General features: G+C 45.7%; 1 protein-coding gene across 3 annotated transcripts in view; it reads left to right on the top strand.

The window, feature by feature from the left end:
• LOC112267129 (rho GTPase-activating protein 32) overlaps positions 1-16,417 on the top strand; it is a 47,807-nt gene that overhangs the window by 19,938 nt on the left and 11,452 nt on the right. For all 3 annotated transcript variants that reach the window (XM_024445237.2, XM_024445236.2, XM_042297445.1), the window contains exons 3-6: positions 489-594; positions 792-889; positions 2,011-2,095; positions 16,264-16,350. In XM_024445237.2, the coding sequence (XP_024301005.1) occupies positions 489-594; positions 792-889; positions 2,011-2,095; positions 16,264-16,350 (376 nt within the window). The remainder of the gene's footprint in view (positions 1-488; positions 595-791; positions 890-2,010; positions 2,096-16,263; positions 16,351-16,417) is intronic.

Genomic DNA, 16,417 nt, shown 5'->3' with positions numbered 1-16,417 from the left:
ATGTCTGAGCCCAGGAAGGAAGGAGACATCTCAAGGATCCACTCTTCTTCATTGTACCTGAGAAAAGTTGGGCTGAAAGGACTTTTCTTCCTCTGCCTAGCACACTGACTCAGATTTCAGCTGCAGGTTTTGTGAGGCAATCCCTGGTGGGCCCAGGATGTGTTTTACTGTATGTAGGCTAGGCTATACTCCTCTCTGGAGCTTTCTGTACCAGTCAGTAGCCATTTGAGACTGTGTGAAGTTATTTGTTACCACCAGAATAACAAGGATGTAAATACCACAGTTTTCTGGGCCGCTGGTGCAATGTCATGATTTGATTTGATTTGATTCGATCCCCAAACATAATGTGAATACATCGGTCTCTCTCGCTGGCTCCCTCTGGTGGAACCCATGGACATTTATATTTATTTAAAGTATGTCAAATGTAATATATTTATGGATTCGGATTCTTCCTGTCACTCAGTCCTTCCCTCCCTCTACCTCTGTAGGGCCATGTCACTGTGTATTACACCAGATGAAGACAAGAACCAGCCTGATCCATACAAGAGCACTACTCCAACAGATAAGTCCCCACAAGGGAGCACAATGGCCACGGTACAGTCTTTTATCGCTAGAGGAGGTCTGATAAGAGCACTAACCTGGGAACAGCAGTCTCTTAACTCGACTACTATGTAGTCTTATAGATACTGCTAGTATGGGTTTGACCATCATGTAATTGGTTTACACTTCAGGAATGTTGAGTATCGTGTGTGTTAATTTTCAGATATTGATTATTGTGTGTTGATTGGCAGGTACGGAATGATGAGCTCACAGAGCTTCCTGTCGAGCCTGAGCCCACCCTGCGTTTATGCATCAGCACAGCCAGCATGAAGGTCAAAAACGTGAAGAAGTAGGTGCTCCTGTCCCCACGGAAACAGGCTATTATGGGCTGTAAAATGGGCCTCTAAACCAGGGCAGTAAAATAAAGTGCAGTAAATTGATGGGCCGGGCAGAGACCGACTGGTCAACTTGCTATCTCACTCTCTATCCTCTCTCTCTTTCACACTACTATCCCTCTTCTTTCTCTCTTCTCTTTCTCTCTCTCTCCTTTCTCTCCTCTCTTTCTCTTCTCTCCTTTCTCTCTCCTCTCTTCCTTTCTCTCCTCTATCTCTCTCCTCTCTCCTTTCTCTCTCCTCTCTTCCTTTCTCTCCTCTATCTCTTCTCTCCTCTCTCTTCTCTCCTCTCCTTCTCTCCTCTTTTTCTTTTTCCCTCTTTCGCTCTCTTTTGCTCTCTTCTTTTGCCTTCTTCTTTTGCTCGCTCCTCCTCTCTTTCTCGCTCCTTCGCTCCTCTTTCGCTCTCTCCTTTCGCTCTTTCTCCGCTCTTCTCTCTTCTCCCCCTTTTCTGTTTTTTTCTTCTTTCTTTCTTCCTTTCTTCTTTTTCATCTTTCCTTCTCTCACTCTTTCTCGCTCTCCGCTCTTTCTCTCTCTCCTCTTTCTCTTCTCTTTTGCTTTTTCTCTCCTTTCTCATATCTCGCTCCTTCTTTTTCTCTGCTCTTTTCTCTCCTCCCCTCTTTCTCTGTTATTTCCTTTCTCGCTTTTTCTCTCCTTTCTCATCTCTCGCTCCTTCTTTTTCTCTGCTTTTTCTCTTCCTCCACTCTTTTTCTCCGTTATTTCCTTTCCGCTCTTCTTCTTTCTTCTGTGCTTTTCTTTGCTCTTTCTCTCTTTTTCCTTTCCTCCTACTTTCTTTTTCTCCCTTCTCACTCTCACTCTTTCTTTTTCTTTCTCTATTTCTTTGCTCTTTTTCTCTTTTCTTCTTTCCTTCTTCTTTCTCTCTTTTCTTCTTTCTCTCTCTGCTCTTTCTTTCTCTCTGCTCTTTCTTTCTCTCTCTGCTCTTTCTTTCTCTCTCTGCTCTTTCTTTCTCTCTCTGCTCTTTCTTTCTCTCTCTGCTCTTTCTTTCTCTCTCTTTCGCTCTCTCTGGACCTCAGTGTATCAGCCAGTAGAATACTGATGAGGTGATGCTGCTGTATTACAGGCTGACATTCCCCAGAGGTCATTTTCCCAGGCTGGCTGAGTGTGCCCACTTCCACTATGAGACCGTTGACTTTGGCACTGTGCAGGTGAGACCCGGCCCAGAACTGAACACGCATACATTCAATGGAGAACAGAAGTCATTTGTTGCTGGTAGTTTGGTAATTGAGTCCTTGGCTCAAGTTCATGTGTAGCTCAGTGGACATCATGGTGAATTGTTCCACAAAAGACCTAATTTCCTTAATGGAACCAAGCCATTGCATCAGCAGGTTGTTCTAATTATTTTAGGTCATCCTGCCCCACCCCCCATTCCAATTTCCCATATTTGGAAAAAGTACAGATGGAATTTAAATTCTCATTCATTATGTACTCAAAGGGATGCGTTGGAATTTTGGCATGCTTGCAGATACCCATAGACTTCCAGTCATTGCACTAACGCTAGTAAGCATTGGCTTGCAAAAATAAAGCTAACTTCCTTCATGCTGGACACAGTGACTTAAAAATGTTATCCACTAATTCATCTGACCCTGGGGAAGTAGATAAAGGGCCTCATTGCCAAAATCCCGAAGTATCCCTTTAATTTGTAAATACAATTGAATAAGTGATACAGCAGTCAGCAACATGGAATCCATGTGTGTGTTAATCCACTAAGTAGCATTCATTCCTCTCTGATCCGCTCAGCTCAGGATAAACCTGTAATCCTCAGTACTAGTTGGATTAAAGTGATGATATCAACCAGAGAAATAGGGGTTTTCTGGGCAGACAGCGTTACTGCAGGAGCATCCACAGCCAGTCAGTACTACTGTAGTACAGAGCGTGAACTGTGGCAGCTTTCAACTTCCAGGAGGTGGCAGGAGAGAGGAGTGATGTGCATCACTGGAGAATGTAAGAGAACATTTAATTGTTTAAGATGTTGCTTTGTTTGCTTAGCTTGCACCTGTGATATCATCCCGTAGCCTCATCAGGTGGTCATTTTAGGATGGCCCTAAGGGTCATTTTTGCTGACACTTTAATTGAAGTTTCATCGCCATTACAGTCAGCACAGATTTCAGATGGTTGAGGTTTTTTTTTTTTGTGTGTGTGTGTGCCTGTGGTGATAATTAGAATCAGTCAAGTGGAAGTGGTTACTCACTCATTTGTGAAAGTGGCTGTTTATTGCCTGCATAATTCCTATGTAATTTTGTTGGCTTGCTAGCAGAGAGTAGTAGTCATCTACTCATTCGCACACCGATGCTTTTACCACAGTTTCTAAACCCAGAGGCCCAGCATTGCGAGACTTACGGGAAGAAATAGGAAGCAGACACAGCAGACCAGACCGGGGTTTGGAGTTAGAAAAGTAAAAAATTACTCCGAAGTTTTTCACAATCTAAAGGCACAACCTAGATTTGAGCCAAAATCTTAGTAGCTGAACATGTTATTACTCCAACCTAGTGAAAGTGACATACTAACACGTTTTCATTTTTGTAAAAAATAGTCTTTTTTTTTAAAGTGCCTTTTTATTTGAAGGCATGCACATGCGCAGTTCAGCACGAGATGACTGTAAGACCTGATTTACATATTTATGCGCATGAGTTTAGCTAGCCAACCTCGTGGTCACGTCCACTCCCACCACTCCCCTCCGGCGTTCGACGTCGCCGGTTTACTAACCACCGGTCCTGGCATCAATTATTACACGTACCTGGCATCAATCATTACGCGCACCTGCGCTTCATCATGAGGCACACCTGGACTCCATTACCTCCCCTTTATCTGGCACTCCCTTAGGTTCTTTCCCCAGGCATTATTATTTATGTGTTTCATGTCAGTATGCTACTCCTATATTGTATCTTTTTTTGGTGTATTAAATTTACCACCTGTTCCTCAACTCCCAGCGTCTACTTTACAGAATACTGCCTCACAAAATGGAAGCAGCAGAAAACCAGAATATCTCCTAGACGGTTGACGAGCAGGGATACCTACTCCGTCAACACCACGACCAGCTGGTGCAACTGGGGACGGCTATGGAAGAGGTTCTTTGCCGTGTTCAACGTCTTGAACATACCCGAGAAGCGTTGCCTTCAACTAGCGGAGGATACTCTACCATCAGTCGAGCCATCACACCAGCCCATTCAGTAACCCGCCTAGGTCAGCGACGCCTGTTTGTCCTTCCCGGCTAATATGACGGCACCCCATCTAAATGCCGTGGCATCCTACTACAGTGCTCCCTCTATTTCGCACCAGATGAGAGCCCACACCATCGAGAAGTCCATGGTTGCCAAGGTTATTTCTCTGCTGACTGGGCGGGCGTTGGAATGGGCCACGGCCGTCTGGATTTGTATGAGGGGTTCATGGATCTGTTCAGTGTTGTCTTCGATCATCCATCGGAGTACAGAGAGGGGAGTGAGCGCCTACTACAACTATGGCAGGAGGACCAGACTGCTGCTGAGTACGCGCTCACCTTCCAGACAGTAGCAGCATCCAGCAGATGGAATGAGCCGGGCCTTCATACGCTATTCAGAAGAGTACTGTGAGAGAAGGTCCAGATGGGACTGACCTGTCGAGACGACAACCTCTGCTTGGACTCACTCCTCGAGATGGCCATCCTTCTGGATAACCTACTTCGGGAGCGTCATCACTCATCGCTTCTCTCTCTCCCTCCCTGGCTGTTACACTGTGGTAGAAAGGGCAAAGAGATAGAGGCGAGAGGAAAGAGAGCTGGAGGACCTGCTTTCCTGTCCCCTGTGGTTGCACATTGGTTGAGTGTGATGTGGTTGTCCTTCAGCCCAACATCCCGGAGGTATACCAGGACCTGCGGGACATATTTTCCAAAACCCACACCACCGGTCCCCCTCCTCATCGCCCCTGGGACTGTGCCATCGACCTGCTTGCAGGCTCTGTGCCCCTTTGTAGATGCCTCTACCCTCTGTCAGTGGCTGAAACCAAGGCATTCGAGGAGTACATCCATGAGGCGCTCAACAAGGTTTCATCCGCCCGTCCACTTCTCCTGCGTCTGCAGGCTTCTTCTTCGTGGCCAAGAAGGATGCAGGGTTACGTCCATGTATTGATTACAGAGGAGTGAGTGAGATCACCACCAAGTACCGTTACCCTCCCGTTGGTGCCGGCAGCCATCGAACAGCTCCACGGGGCCTGGTTCTTTACCAAATTGGACCTGTGGAGTGCATACAATCTCATCCACATCCGGGAGGGACATGAATGGAAGGCAGCTTTTAGCACGATGTCTAGTCACTACGAGTACTTTGTGATGCCATTTGACTTAGACAATTCTCTGTCGGTGTTCCCGGACATGTTCGGAGGCCAGGTTGTCGTGTATATTGATAACATTCAGGTCTACTCGACTACCTTGGAGGATCACATCGCTCACATCCAAGTAGTCCTGGAACGCCTCCTGGCTAACCAACTGTTTGTTTGTCAAGGATGAGAAGTGCCAGTTTCATCGGGAGGCTGTCTCCTTTCTAGGTTACCAAATCAGCCCGCACGGAGTGAAGATGGACGTCAAGAAGGTAGATGCTGTGAGGTCATGCCCAGTCCCAACCACCATAAAGGGGTTACAATGGTTTTTGCGGTTTGCCAACTTCTACTGCCGTTTCATCAGGAACTTTAGCTCCATTGCCACTCCTCTCACCTCAATTGTGGTCCCCGTAGGTTGGTGTGGAGTCCAGCAGCTGACGAGGCCTTCCACCTACTGAAGGGACGTTTCACCTCTGCCCCATTGCTCCAACGACCAGATCTCACAATACCCTATGTGGTGGAGGTGGACACTTCATAGGTGGGCGTGGGGGTTGTCCTGTCTCAACGACAAGGTCATCTACAAAAATGTTACTCTTAATGAAACTGTCCCCTTCAGAGAGGAATTACGACATTGGCGATCGAAAGCTCCTGGCGGTGAAGTTGGCATTAGACACTGGTTGGAGGGCGAGAAGGACCCCTTCATCATCCTCACCGACCATCAGAACCTGGAGTGCATACAGACAGCGAGGAGGCTGTATCCGCGACAAGCAAGGTGGGCCCTTTTCTTTACGAGATTTGACTCCACACCGACCTATCGCCCAGGTTTAAAGAACACCAAAGCCAATGCCCTGTCCTGTCTTTACAATTTGGGAGAGGGTCCTGTCCAGAATGCACCCATAATCCCTTCCTCTTGAGTCGTAGCCCCCGTGATCTGGGACGTAGATGTGGACATTCACCAGGCTCTGGAGAGGGAGCCCGCACCCACTACCTGTCCTCCTGAGCCCATCTATGTTCCCACAGGGATATGGTATCGGCTGCCGACCTGAGCGCACACACCTGTTGTCGCTGAACATCCAGGTATTTATCACACTGCTCAATCTATCTCTGAGAAGTATTGGTGGTTACCTTGGCGCATCAAATCCAGTTCCGTATGTGCTCAAACCAAATCCCCCCCCGGCATGCTCCTGCAGGGAAACTCCTTCCCGTGCCTCAGCGTTCTTGGTCTCATCTATCCATTGATTTCAAATCAAATTTTAGGGTTCTGCTGTTTCCTGAAGTCCATGATCATCTCCTTTGTTTTGTTGACGTTGAGTGAGAGGTTATTTTCCTGACACCACACTCCAAGGGCTCTCACCTCCTCCCTGTAGGCTCTCATCGTTGTTGTTAATCAGGCCTACCACTGCAGTGTTGTCTGCAAACTTGATGATTGAGTTGGAAGCGAGCATGGCCACGCAGTCATGGGTGAACAAGGAGTACCTGAGAGGGCTGAAAACGCACCCTTGTGGGGCCCCAGTGTTGAGGATCAGTAGGGTGGAGATGTTGTTTCCTACCTTCACCACCTGGGGACGGCCCGTCAAATTCCAGGACCCAGTTGCACAGGGCGGGGTCAAGACCCAGGGTATCGAGTTTAATGACGAGTTTGGAGGGTACTATGGTGTTAAATGCTGAGCTGTCGTCAATGAACAGCATTCTTACATAGGTATTCCTCTTGTCCAGGTGGGATAGGGCAAAAGGACATGAGTTCCTGTATGTTGTTGTGATTACACCATGAGTCGTTAATCATAAGTTATACACCCCCGCCCTTCTTACCAGAGAGCTGTTTGTTTCTGTCAGTGCGATGCGTGAAGAAACCGTGTGGCTGTACCGACTCTGACAACATATCCTGAGTGAGCCATGTTTTCGTGAATCAGAGAATGGTACAATCTCTGGTGTCTCTCTGGAAGGCAACTTGTGCCCTAATTTCGTCCACCTTGTTATCTAGAGATTGGATGTTGGCGAGTAATATGCTCAGAAGCGGTGGATGGTGTGCTCGCCTTCTGAGTCTGACCAGTAGGCTGCTCCGTCTGCCTCTCCTGCGGCGACCGCGTTGTTTTGGGTCGGCCTTTGGGATAAGATCCCATGTCCAGGACGGAGGTCCGAAAAAAGGATCCGCTTCAGATAAGACGTATTCCTGATCGTAATGTTGGTAAGTTGACATCGCTTTTATATCCTATAGTTCTTCCCGGCTGTATGTAATAACACTTGAGATTTTCTGGGCTAACAATGTAAGAAATAATACATAAAAAAACAACAGTACATAGTTTTCTAAGGACCTGAAGCGTTGCGGCCATCTCTGTCAGCGCCATCTTGTGTGGTTGTGGATAGATTTTCCAAATCATGTTGTTTCATCCCCTTCATCCATTCTGGTCTTCCTACTGCTCTCTAGGTCACTGAGGCAGCATTCCATCAGGTCTTCCGGCATTATGGCCTTCCGGAGGACATCATTTCCGACTGTGGCCCCCAATTCACATCACGAGTATGGAGAGCCTTTATGGAGAAGCTCGAGGTCACGGTCAACCTCCACTTCCAGGTATAGCCTTCAGTCTAACGGGCAGGTGGAGAGGGTGAACCAGGAGCTGGGGAAATTCCTGAGGACTTACCGCCAGGACCGGCAGGGAGAGTGGGCCCAGAATTCGTTAAGTCACTCCTCCACCGGGCTGACTCCGTTCGTTCCAGTGTGTTCTGGGTTTTCAGCTTACCCTGGCTCCGTGGACCTCGGGCTAGATCTAAACTTCTGCAGTGGATAATTGGTTCAGCCCCGCAGAAGAAGTGTGGAGCGAGACTCATCTGAGACTCCAGTGCACTGTCCACCGTCAGAAGGAGCAGGCAGACCACCACCGCAGTGGTCTGGAGGATCTCACTTTTTCATGTTTTCCTTCTCAGGCTGGTGGTTCCTGGTCCCTTGGCTGATGCCGGCCCCCACGGCACGCCTCGGCCCCCCTCCTGGACGTTGAGGACGGTCCCGCCTATGCCGTCAGATCCCTACTTGACTCCCGAAGTCGTTGGGGTCAGCTCCAGCAACTAGTGAACTGGGAGGGGTACGGCCCAGAGGAGCGGTGTTGGGTTACGGTGGAGGACATTCTGGATCCCAACATAATCTGGGATTTCCATCTTCGCCGTCCGGCCTGGTACTTATCCTCTGGGTCGTCCCTCTGTGCCTGCGTCGTCCTGCAGCTGGAGCCGGATTACTAACGACCAGTCCTGGCAACCATCATTATGTGCACCTTGCATTGTTCCATGTTTTTTGTTATATTAAACTTACCACCTGCTTCTCGACTCCCAGCGTCTACGTTACAGTTGCCATGACATTGCCAACAAGCGTGATCTGTGATTTCTATTGGGGAAGCAGTTTCTACATGTCATCATACTAAACCATCTTTTTACTGTTGAGAGAGTCTCAGTGAACCGCTATGTTCGCAGCGTGGTATAACATAACATGACCAGCAAGCTATTACATGTATGCTAAGGGACGTGTGTGAGCTGATCGCTGCAAATTACTGTGCTAGAGCTCCTATCTAATAGCTGACCTACTGTAGCTGTGGCAGCTGTGATACATTAGCTGTGTGACTGGGGCATAGCTGCTGAACAGAAATCTGTCTGTGACCTTGGTCTTCCTACAGGGGGAGATGAGATGTGCTAAGAGAGAAATATCACTCTAGGGAGAGACCAGCATGCCTCACTCTGACACTTATAGTACAGACTAAACATACACACAGTGCATTCGGAAAGTATTCAGACCCCTTGACTTTCTCCACATTTTATGTTACAGCCTTATTCTAAAATGGATAAAAAATATATACAGTTGAAGTTGGAAGTTTACATACATTTATGTTAGTCATTAAAACTTGTTTTTCAACCACTTCACGCATTTCTTGTTAACAAACTATTGTTTTACCCGGTCGATTAGGACATCTACTTTGTTCATGGCACAAGTCATTTTTCCAACAATTGTTTACAGACAGATTATTTCACTTATAATTCACTGTTTCAAAATTCCAGTGGTCAGAAGCTTACATACACTAAGTTGACTGCCTTTAAACAGCTTGGAAAATTCCAGAAAATGATGTCATGGCTTTAGAAGCTTCTGATAGGCTAATTGACATAATTTGAGGTGTACATGTGGATGTATTTCAAGGCCTACCTTCAAACTCAGTGCCTCAAATAAATTGTACACCTCCACAAGACTTGTTCATCCTTGGGAGCAATTTCCAAATGCCTGAAGGTACCACGTTCATCTGTACAAACAATAGTACGCAAGTATAAACACCATGGGACCATGCAGCCATCATACCGCTCAGGAAGAAGACGCGTTCTGTCTCCTAGAGACGAATGCACTTTGGGGCGAAAAGTGCAAATCAATCCAAGAACAACAGCAAAGGACCTTGTGAAGATGGCCGAAACGGGTACAAAAGTGTCTATATCCATAGTAAAACGAGTCCTATATCGATGTAACCTGAAAGGCCACTGAGCAAGGAAGAAGCCACTGCTCTAAACTACCATAAAAAAGGTAGACTATGGTTTGCAACTGCACATGGGGACAAAGACTTTTTGGGGAAATGTCCTCTGGTCTGATGAAACAAAAATAGAACTGTTTGGCCATATAATGACCATCGTTATGTTTGGAGGAAAAGGGGAGGCTTACAAGCCGAAGAACAGCATCCCAACCGTGAAGCACAGGGGGGCGCATCATGTTGTCGGGGTGCTTTGCTGCAGGAGGAACTGGTGCACTTCACAAAATAGATGGCACCATGAGGAGGGAAAATATGTGGATATATTGAAGCAACATCTCAGTCAGGTAGTAAAAGCTTGGTCACAAATGGGTCTTCCAAATGGGCAATGACCCCAAGCATCCTTCCAAAGTTGTGACAAAATGGCTTAAGGATAACAAAGTCAAGGTATTGGAGTTGCCTTCACAAAGCCCTGACCTCAATCCTATAGAAAATGTGTGGGCAGAACTGAAAACGTGTGTGCGAGCAAGGAGGCCTACAAACCTGACTCAGTTACACCAGCTCTGTCAGGAGGAATGGGCCAAAATTCACCCAACTTATTGTGGAAGGCTACCTGAAACTTTTGACCCAAGTTAAACGATTGAAAGGCAATGCTATCAAATACTAATTGAGTGTATGTAAACTTCTGAGCCACTGGGAATGTGATGAAAGAAATAAAAGCTGAAGTAAATCATTCTCTCTCCTATTATTCTGACATTTCACATTCTTGAAATAAAGCGGTGATCCTAAAACAGGGATTTTTTGCTAGGATTAAATGTCAGGAATTTTGAAAAACTGAGTTTAAATGTATTTAGCTAAGGTGTATGTAAACTTCCAACTTCAACTGTATCTTTCTCATCAATCTACATACAGTACTCCATTATGACGAAGTGAAAACAGGGTGTTAGAAATGTGCAAAAAAAACATATGTACGTAAGTATTTGCTATGAGACTTGAAATTTAGCTAAGTTGAATCCTAGTTCCATTGTTCATCCTTGATGTTTCTACGACTTTGTTGGTGTCCACCTGTGGTAAATACAAAAGTTTGGTCATGATTTGGAAAGGCACACACCTGTGTGTGTGTGTGTTTGTGTGTGTGTGTGTGTGTGTGTGTGTGTATATAAGGTCCCATAGTGACTGTTCATGTCAGAGCAAAAACCAAGTCATGAGGTCGAAGGAATTGTCCGTAGAGCTCCGAGACAGGATTGTGTCGAGGCACAGATCTGGGGAAGGGTACCAAAAACATCCTGCATCATTGAAGGTCCCCAATAACACAGTATCCTCCATCCTTAATTGGAAGATGTTTGGAACCACCAAGACTCTTCCTAGAGCTTGCCGCCCGGCCAAACTGAGCAATCAGAGGAGGGAGCTGGTCAGGGAGCTGACCAAGAACCTGATGGTCACTCTGACAAAGTGTAAGAGCTGTTTGAAAAGACTGCCTGAAATATTTGCCTGTTTTGGTGGGGCCTTTCCATGGTGATATCACCATGCGGTAAATTAGTTAATAGACCAATAAGAAAGAGTTACAAACCTCTGCCAATAACAGCCAGTTTTCAGTTTTTCCCTCCCCACTCCGACAGTCCTAGCAAAATTCTTGCTTGAGAAATTGCTCTTTGCAAAGTAGTTATTTTTGTTACTGATTTGTTTTTAATTAAAATAATTAAAAGTAACGTTACTTATCCGTTTTGTAGTCGAGTCACTAAACCTCTTGTCTCAGTCGAGTCACCAGTCCCCTGAAGTCGAGTCACCAGTCCCCTGAGGTCGAGTCACGAGACCTTATGTCTAAGGTCGAGTCCGAATCACCAATGGTAAAGTCACCAGTCTATGAGTAGTCCTAGTGGGCGAGTCCTGGTCCAAGTGCTCAAGTCTGCGTCAATGGGTCTGAGTTTAACAAAAAATACTACATTTTGTAATATTGGTTAATGTGCACATAAATTATTTTGAAAGCCAAAATAATTATTCAGGGTTCTTTAGAGAAATTTTATATTTTGATTACTGCTGTTTTTATTTTTTTATTTTTTTTCTGGCTTAATGCTCGTTTGTTGCTAGATTCGTGTCTGTATTGATTCGGCTCGGATTTAGTTGAAGATATCTGCCCAGCATCAACTAGTGGCGGGAAGATTTTAATGTGAGCATTGAAGTAACGCAAAGATTTTCCTCCTGTTGCGCAATGGTCATAATTGCCTGCAATATAAACTCAGAGATAATTCGTAAAAATCCAAATAACTTCACAGATCTTTATTGTAAAGGGTTTACACACGGTTTCCCATGCTTGTTCAATGAATCATAAACAATTAATGAGCATGCACCTGTGGAACGGTCGTTAAGACACTAACCTCTTACAGACGGTAGGCAGTTAAGGTCATAGTTATGAAAACCAAGGACATTAAAGAGGCCTTTCTACTGACTCCAAAAGAAAGATGCCCAGGGTCCCTGCTCATCTGCGTGTACATGCCTTGCTAGATGCTGCAAGGAGGCATGAGGCCTGCAGATGTGGCCAGGACAATAAATTGCAATGTCCGTACTGTGAGATGCCTAAGACTGCTCTACAGGGAGACAGGATGGACAGCTGATCGTTCTCGCAGTGGCAGACCATGTGTAACAACACCTGCACAGGATCGGTACATCCGAACATCACACCTGAGGGACAGGTACAGGATGGCAACAACAACTGCCCGAGTTACACCAGGAACGCACAATCCCTCAATCAGTGCTCAGACCATCCGCAATAGGCTGAGAGAGGCTAGTCTGGGGGCTTGTAGGCCTGTTGTAAGGCAGATCCTCACCAGACATCACCGGCAACAACGTCGCTTATGGGTACAAACCCACCGTCGCTGGACTAGACAGGACTGGCAAAAAGTGTTTTGTCTCACCAGGGGTGATGGTCGGATTTGCGTTTATCGTCAAAGGAATGAGCGTTACACCGAGGCCTGTACTCTGGAGCGGGATCGATTTGGAGGTGGAGCGGTCCGTCATGGTCTGGGGCGGAGTGTCACAGCGGCATCAGACTGAGCTTGTTGTCATTGCAGGCAATCTCAATGCTGTGCGTTACAGGGAAGACATCCTCCTCCCTCATGTGGTACTCTTCCTGCATGCTCATCCTGACATGACCCTCCAGCAGGTCAATGCCAGAACGAGCAGTATGGCTTATTTCCTGCAAGACAGGAATGTCCGTGTTTGCCAGCGAAGAACCTGGATCTCAATCCCATTGAGCACTTCTGGGACCTGTTGAATTGGAGGGTGAGGGCTAGGGCCATTCCCCCCCCAGAAATGTGCGGGAACTTGCAGGTGCGTTGGTAAGAGTGGGGTAACATCTCACAGCAAGAACTGGCAAATCTGGTGCAGTCCACGAGGAGGAGATGCACTGCAGTACTTAATGCAGCTGGTGGCCACACCAGATAATGACTTACTTTTGATTTTGACCCCCCCCCCCTTTGTTCAGGGATACATTTTTAAATTTATGTTAGTCACATGTCTGTGGAACTTGTTCAGTTTGTCTCAGCTGTTGAATCTTGCTATGTTCATACAAATATTTACACATGTTAAGTTTGCAGAAAATAAATGCAGTTGACAATGAGAGGATTTTTTTTTGTTGCTGAGTTTAAAATAGCCTATGAAACAAATAAGTCCTTCATACAGTCTCACACATTTTTGTTTTAATATAATGTTCAATAGTTATGTCAAATCTGTAGTGATGTTTGGAACGGATGAATGGTCTCTAACAGAATTGGCTATTGTCTCCTGTCAGACTGACCAGATTATTATTTGCTACTTCTTTGTAATCACCCACTGATATTTATTTTTTTAATTATAATTTTTTACCCTTTTTTTTCTCCCCAATTGGTAGTTAGTCTTGTCTTATCGCTGCAACTCCCGTACGGACTCCCGTGTCAGCGTGCGTTGCGCCCTGCCCACTACAGGAGTCGCTAGAGACAACCTGGCCGGCCAAACTTTCCCCCTAACCTGGACGATGCTGGACCAATTGTGTGCCGCTTCATGGGTCTCCTGGTCGCACCTGGCTGCGAGACAGCCTGGGATTGAACCAGGATCTGTAGTGGCGCAGCTAGCAATGCAGTGATTTAGACCGCTGTGCCACTCGGGATGCCCACCCACTGATATTTGTGTAGGTGATTTCATTCTTGAGTGAAAACTAAAGGGAGACTGGAGAAAGTGGAACTTTTTTTTTACTTTTCAATACTGAAGGGGAGAGTGAGGGAGACAATTACTTTTAAACTCAAAACCATTGTTTTCAATATTGTAAAACAGTTTAACTGGTGGTTACGGGGAAGCAAGAGTCGCTTGCGTGATGTGTATGATCGGAGCTGGAACCAGAGTGGAGCCTGCCTGCCTGTCCACACTCACTGCTTGCTGGTGTAGCGAGTCCTTCCATTGCTAGAGAACAGAACCCTCGCTGCTCTGCGCACCCATTGTCGCTTATCATAGTAGCCTATCCAGTCAAAGTGCAAATACAAGTCACGGGATGGAGAGTTAGAGCCACCAATGGTCGAGTCATAAGTCCTGGACCCGAGTACTACAACACTGCTTAATTGTTACCCAGAAATTATTTGATATTGAGATTAAAACAGCTGCATTGGACCTTAAACAGCTATCATGATATAATTTATGTGCTGACTTCACACAGAGAGGAAGTGGGCTGACAGATTAGAGGGAGTGTAATAACATTATCCCTGTGGTGGGTCTCATGACTCATATGCTTGTTCTAGAACACACACAGGACCATCAGGAATATGACAGATCAGGTCTCAGACAGAATGGCAACATGAGGACAGCAGCCTCTGAAACACATACAGCGTACTGGGCTGATTCTGCCCAGGATTACTTCCATTCTCTCCAGAAGCACAATTTTGAAATGGAGATGCCTGTGTTGTCTGTGTTCTCCTGCACCTCTCAGGGTTACATATGGGCGTGTGCTAACTGCTCTGGTTTAGCCTATATACTGTAGAGCTCTTTTGTCATGAGAGGATGACGAAAGATAGTGAGAGTGGGAGGGAGATTGAAATGGGGAGCGGGAGGGAGATTAAGGAAGGGATGGGAGGGACAGAGGGAGAGAGAAACAGCTGGATGCTTTCCCTACTTCTATTCTCTGCTCTTGTGGTCTAATTGAACAGTGAAAACATGTTGTGGTTCCACCTTGCGGCGAAGGACAGGCTGAAGGGGATTTAACCTCCGGGACAGATGAAAGCAACCAGCATCTTTGGTAGGCAGCTAAGGGTTCAGCCCAGTGACTTCTATCTAGAGACACAGGACTGCAGTTGAACGCTGTCTGGGAGACATCCAGCTGTGTTGTAACCTGACTTAATAGCTGACGACCAGTTAAGAGCCTGCACTGGCAGGTACCAGTATGCGGTTGTCTTCATTTCTGTCTCTGGGTCCAGATGTGTGTATTAATAGTTAATGACTGCAGGCATGTTTCTATTTAGGGATTTGTGCTGCGCCGTATGAAGTTGTCAGTATTAGTTGCTTGGCTAAAATGCGTTGGTAAAAAGAGTTAGGGGATGGAAAGAGATTAAACAAAACAGAAGTAAGACATGCACTAAATTTACTCAGTTTAGTTTTCAGTGTTAAATGTCTCTGCTCCATGTGACTGTTTTTCTGTCCAGACATCCTCTTGACATATTGTTAGTAATCATTGATTCATGTTTGTTGTCTTATCATGCTAACAGTCCATCTTTCCATCCGCATGACCATAGTTAATGTTATTGTTTAATTCACTCATTGACTCATGCTTATTTTTTTTTAAATCCTCTCTGTATAGCTATGTGTATGATTTACCATACGCTGTGGTTTACCATGTTACTGAGCAATGATGGGTAACTAGGTCATATTGTGTTGAGTATCTAGATTAGTTATAAATAACCAAAACCTCCCCTGCCTCGCAGCACTTTGAAGTTTTGCCTGTATTTGATATCAATTTATTCCCCTAACTATTCCTGGGGCTTTGATCTCCTCTTGGTTTAGGATGTTATTGAGTTCTATGGGAGGGATGGAGGGAATTTGACAAGGATTTTTGGTACATTTCAATAGCCTCTCAAATGCTGAAGGGGTTTTCAATTGCTTATGCATTATTCATATACTGCTTATATTTTGGGCACATTCACACTTTCTTAACCTCCCAAGAGTTATTTCCTTATTGAGTGTGAAGTCAGCAAGTCTCAAGACCAAAGGACCTCCTACAACCCATTTATTTAAGGGGACTCTCTTCTTTTTTTCTTTTTTTTAAGAGCATGATTGTTTTTATTATGTACTATCTAGATGTTTCCCTTCATGACAAACCATACCCATTTCTTACCATGTTAGTATTACCCAGTTTGGTTTACTGTCCATTATTGATAGTTTGGAGAGTTGGCTAAGTGACCGGACATGATATATGTTCTACTTTCACAGTAGTTCAGTTACAGAAAGAGGTTGCTGTATTAAACTCCTACATTATTTAGTGTGGTGTCCCTCACTATTTTAATCTCTCTGTACCCATTCCCCTGCAGCTGTCCTTTGCAGAGGAGCAAACTGAGGGGCAGAAGGCTTGTCTGGACTCCAAGGAGCCACTCTACCTGGTTCAGATCTGCTGCCAGGTATAATGGAGCTTGAGGGCTAGGCCCTAGTTTCTGACCCATAGAAAAATCTGGATCATTTAACTGA

The sequence above is a fragment of the Oncorhynchus tshawytscha genome, linkage group LG14, assembly GCF_018296145.1.
Source record: "Oncorhynchus tshawytscha isolate Ot180627B linkage group LG14, Otsh_v2.0, whole genome shotgun sequence".
NCBI lineage: Eukaryota > Metazoa > Chordata > Actinopteri > Salmoniformes > Salmonidae > Oncorhynchus > Oncorhynchus tshawytscha.
This window is presented reverse-complemented; position numbering and strand designations above follow the sequence as displayed.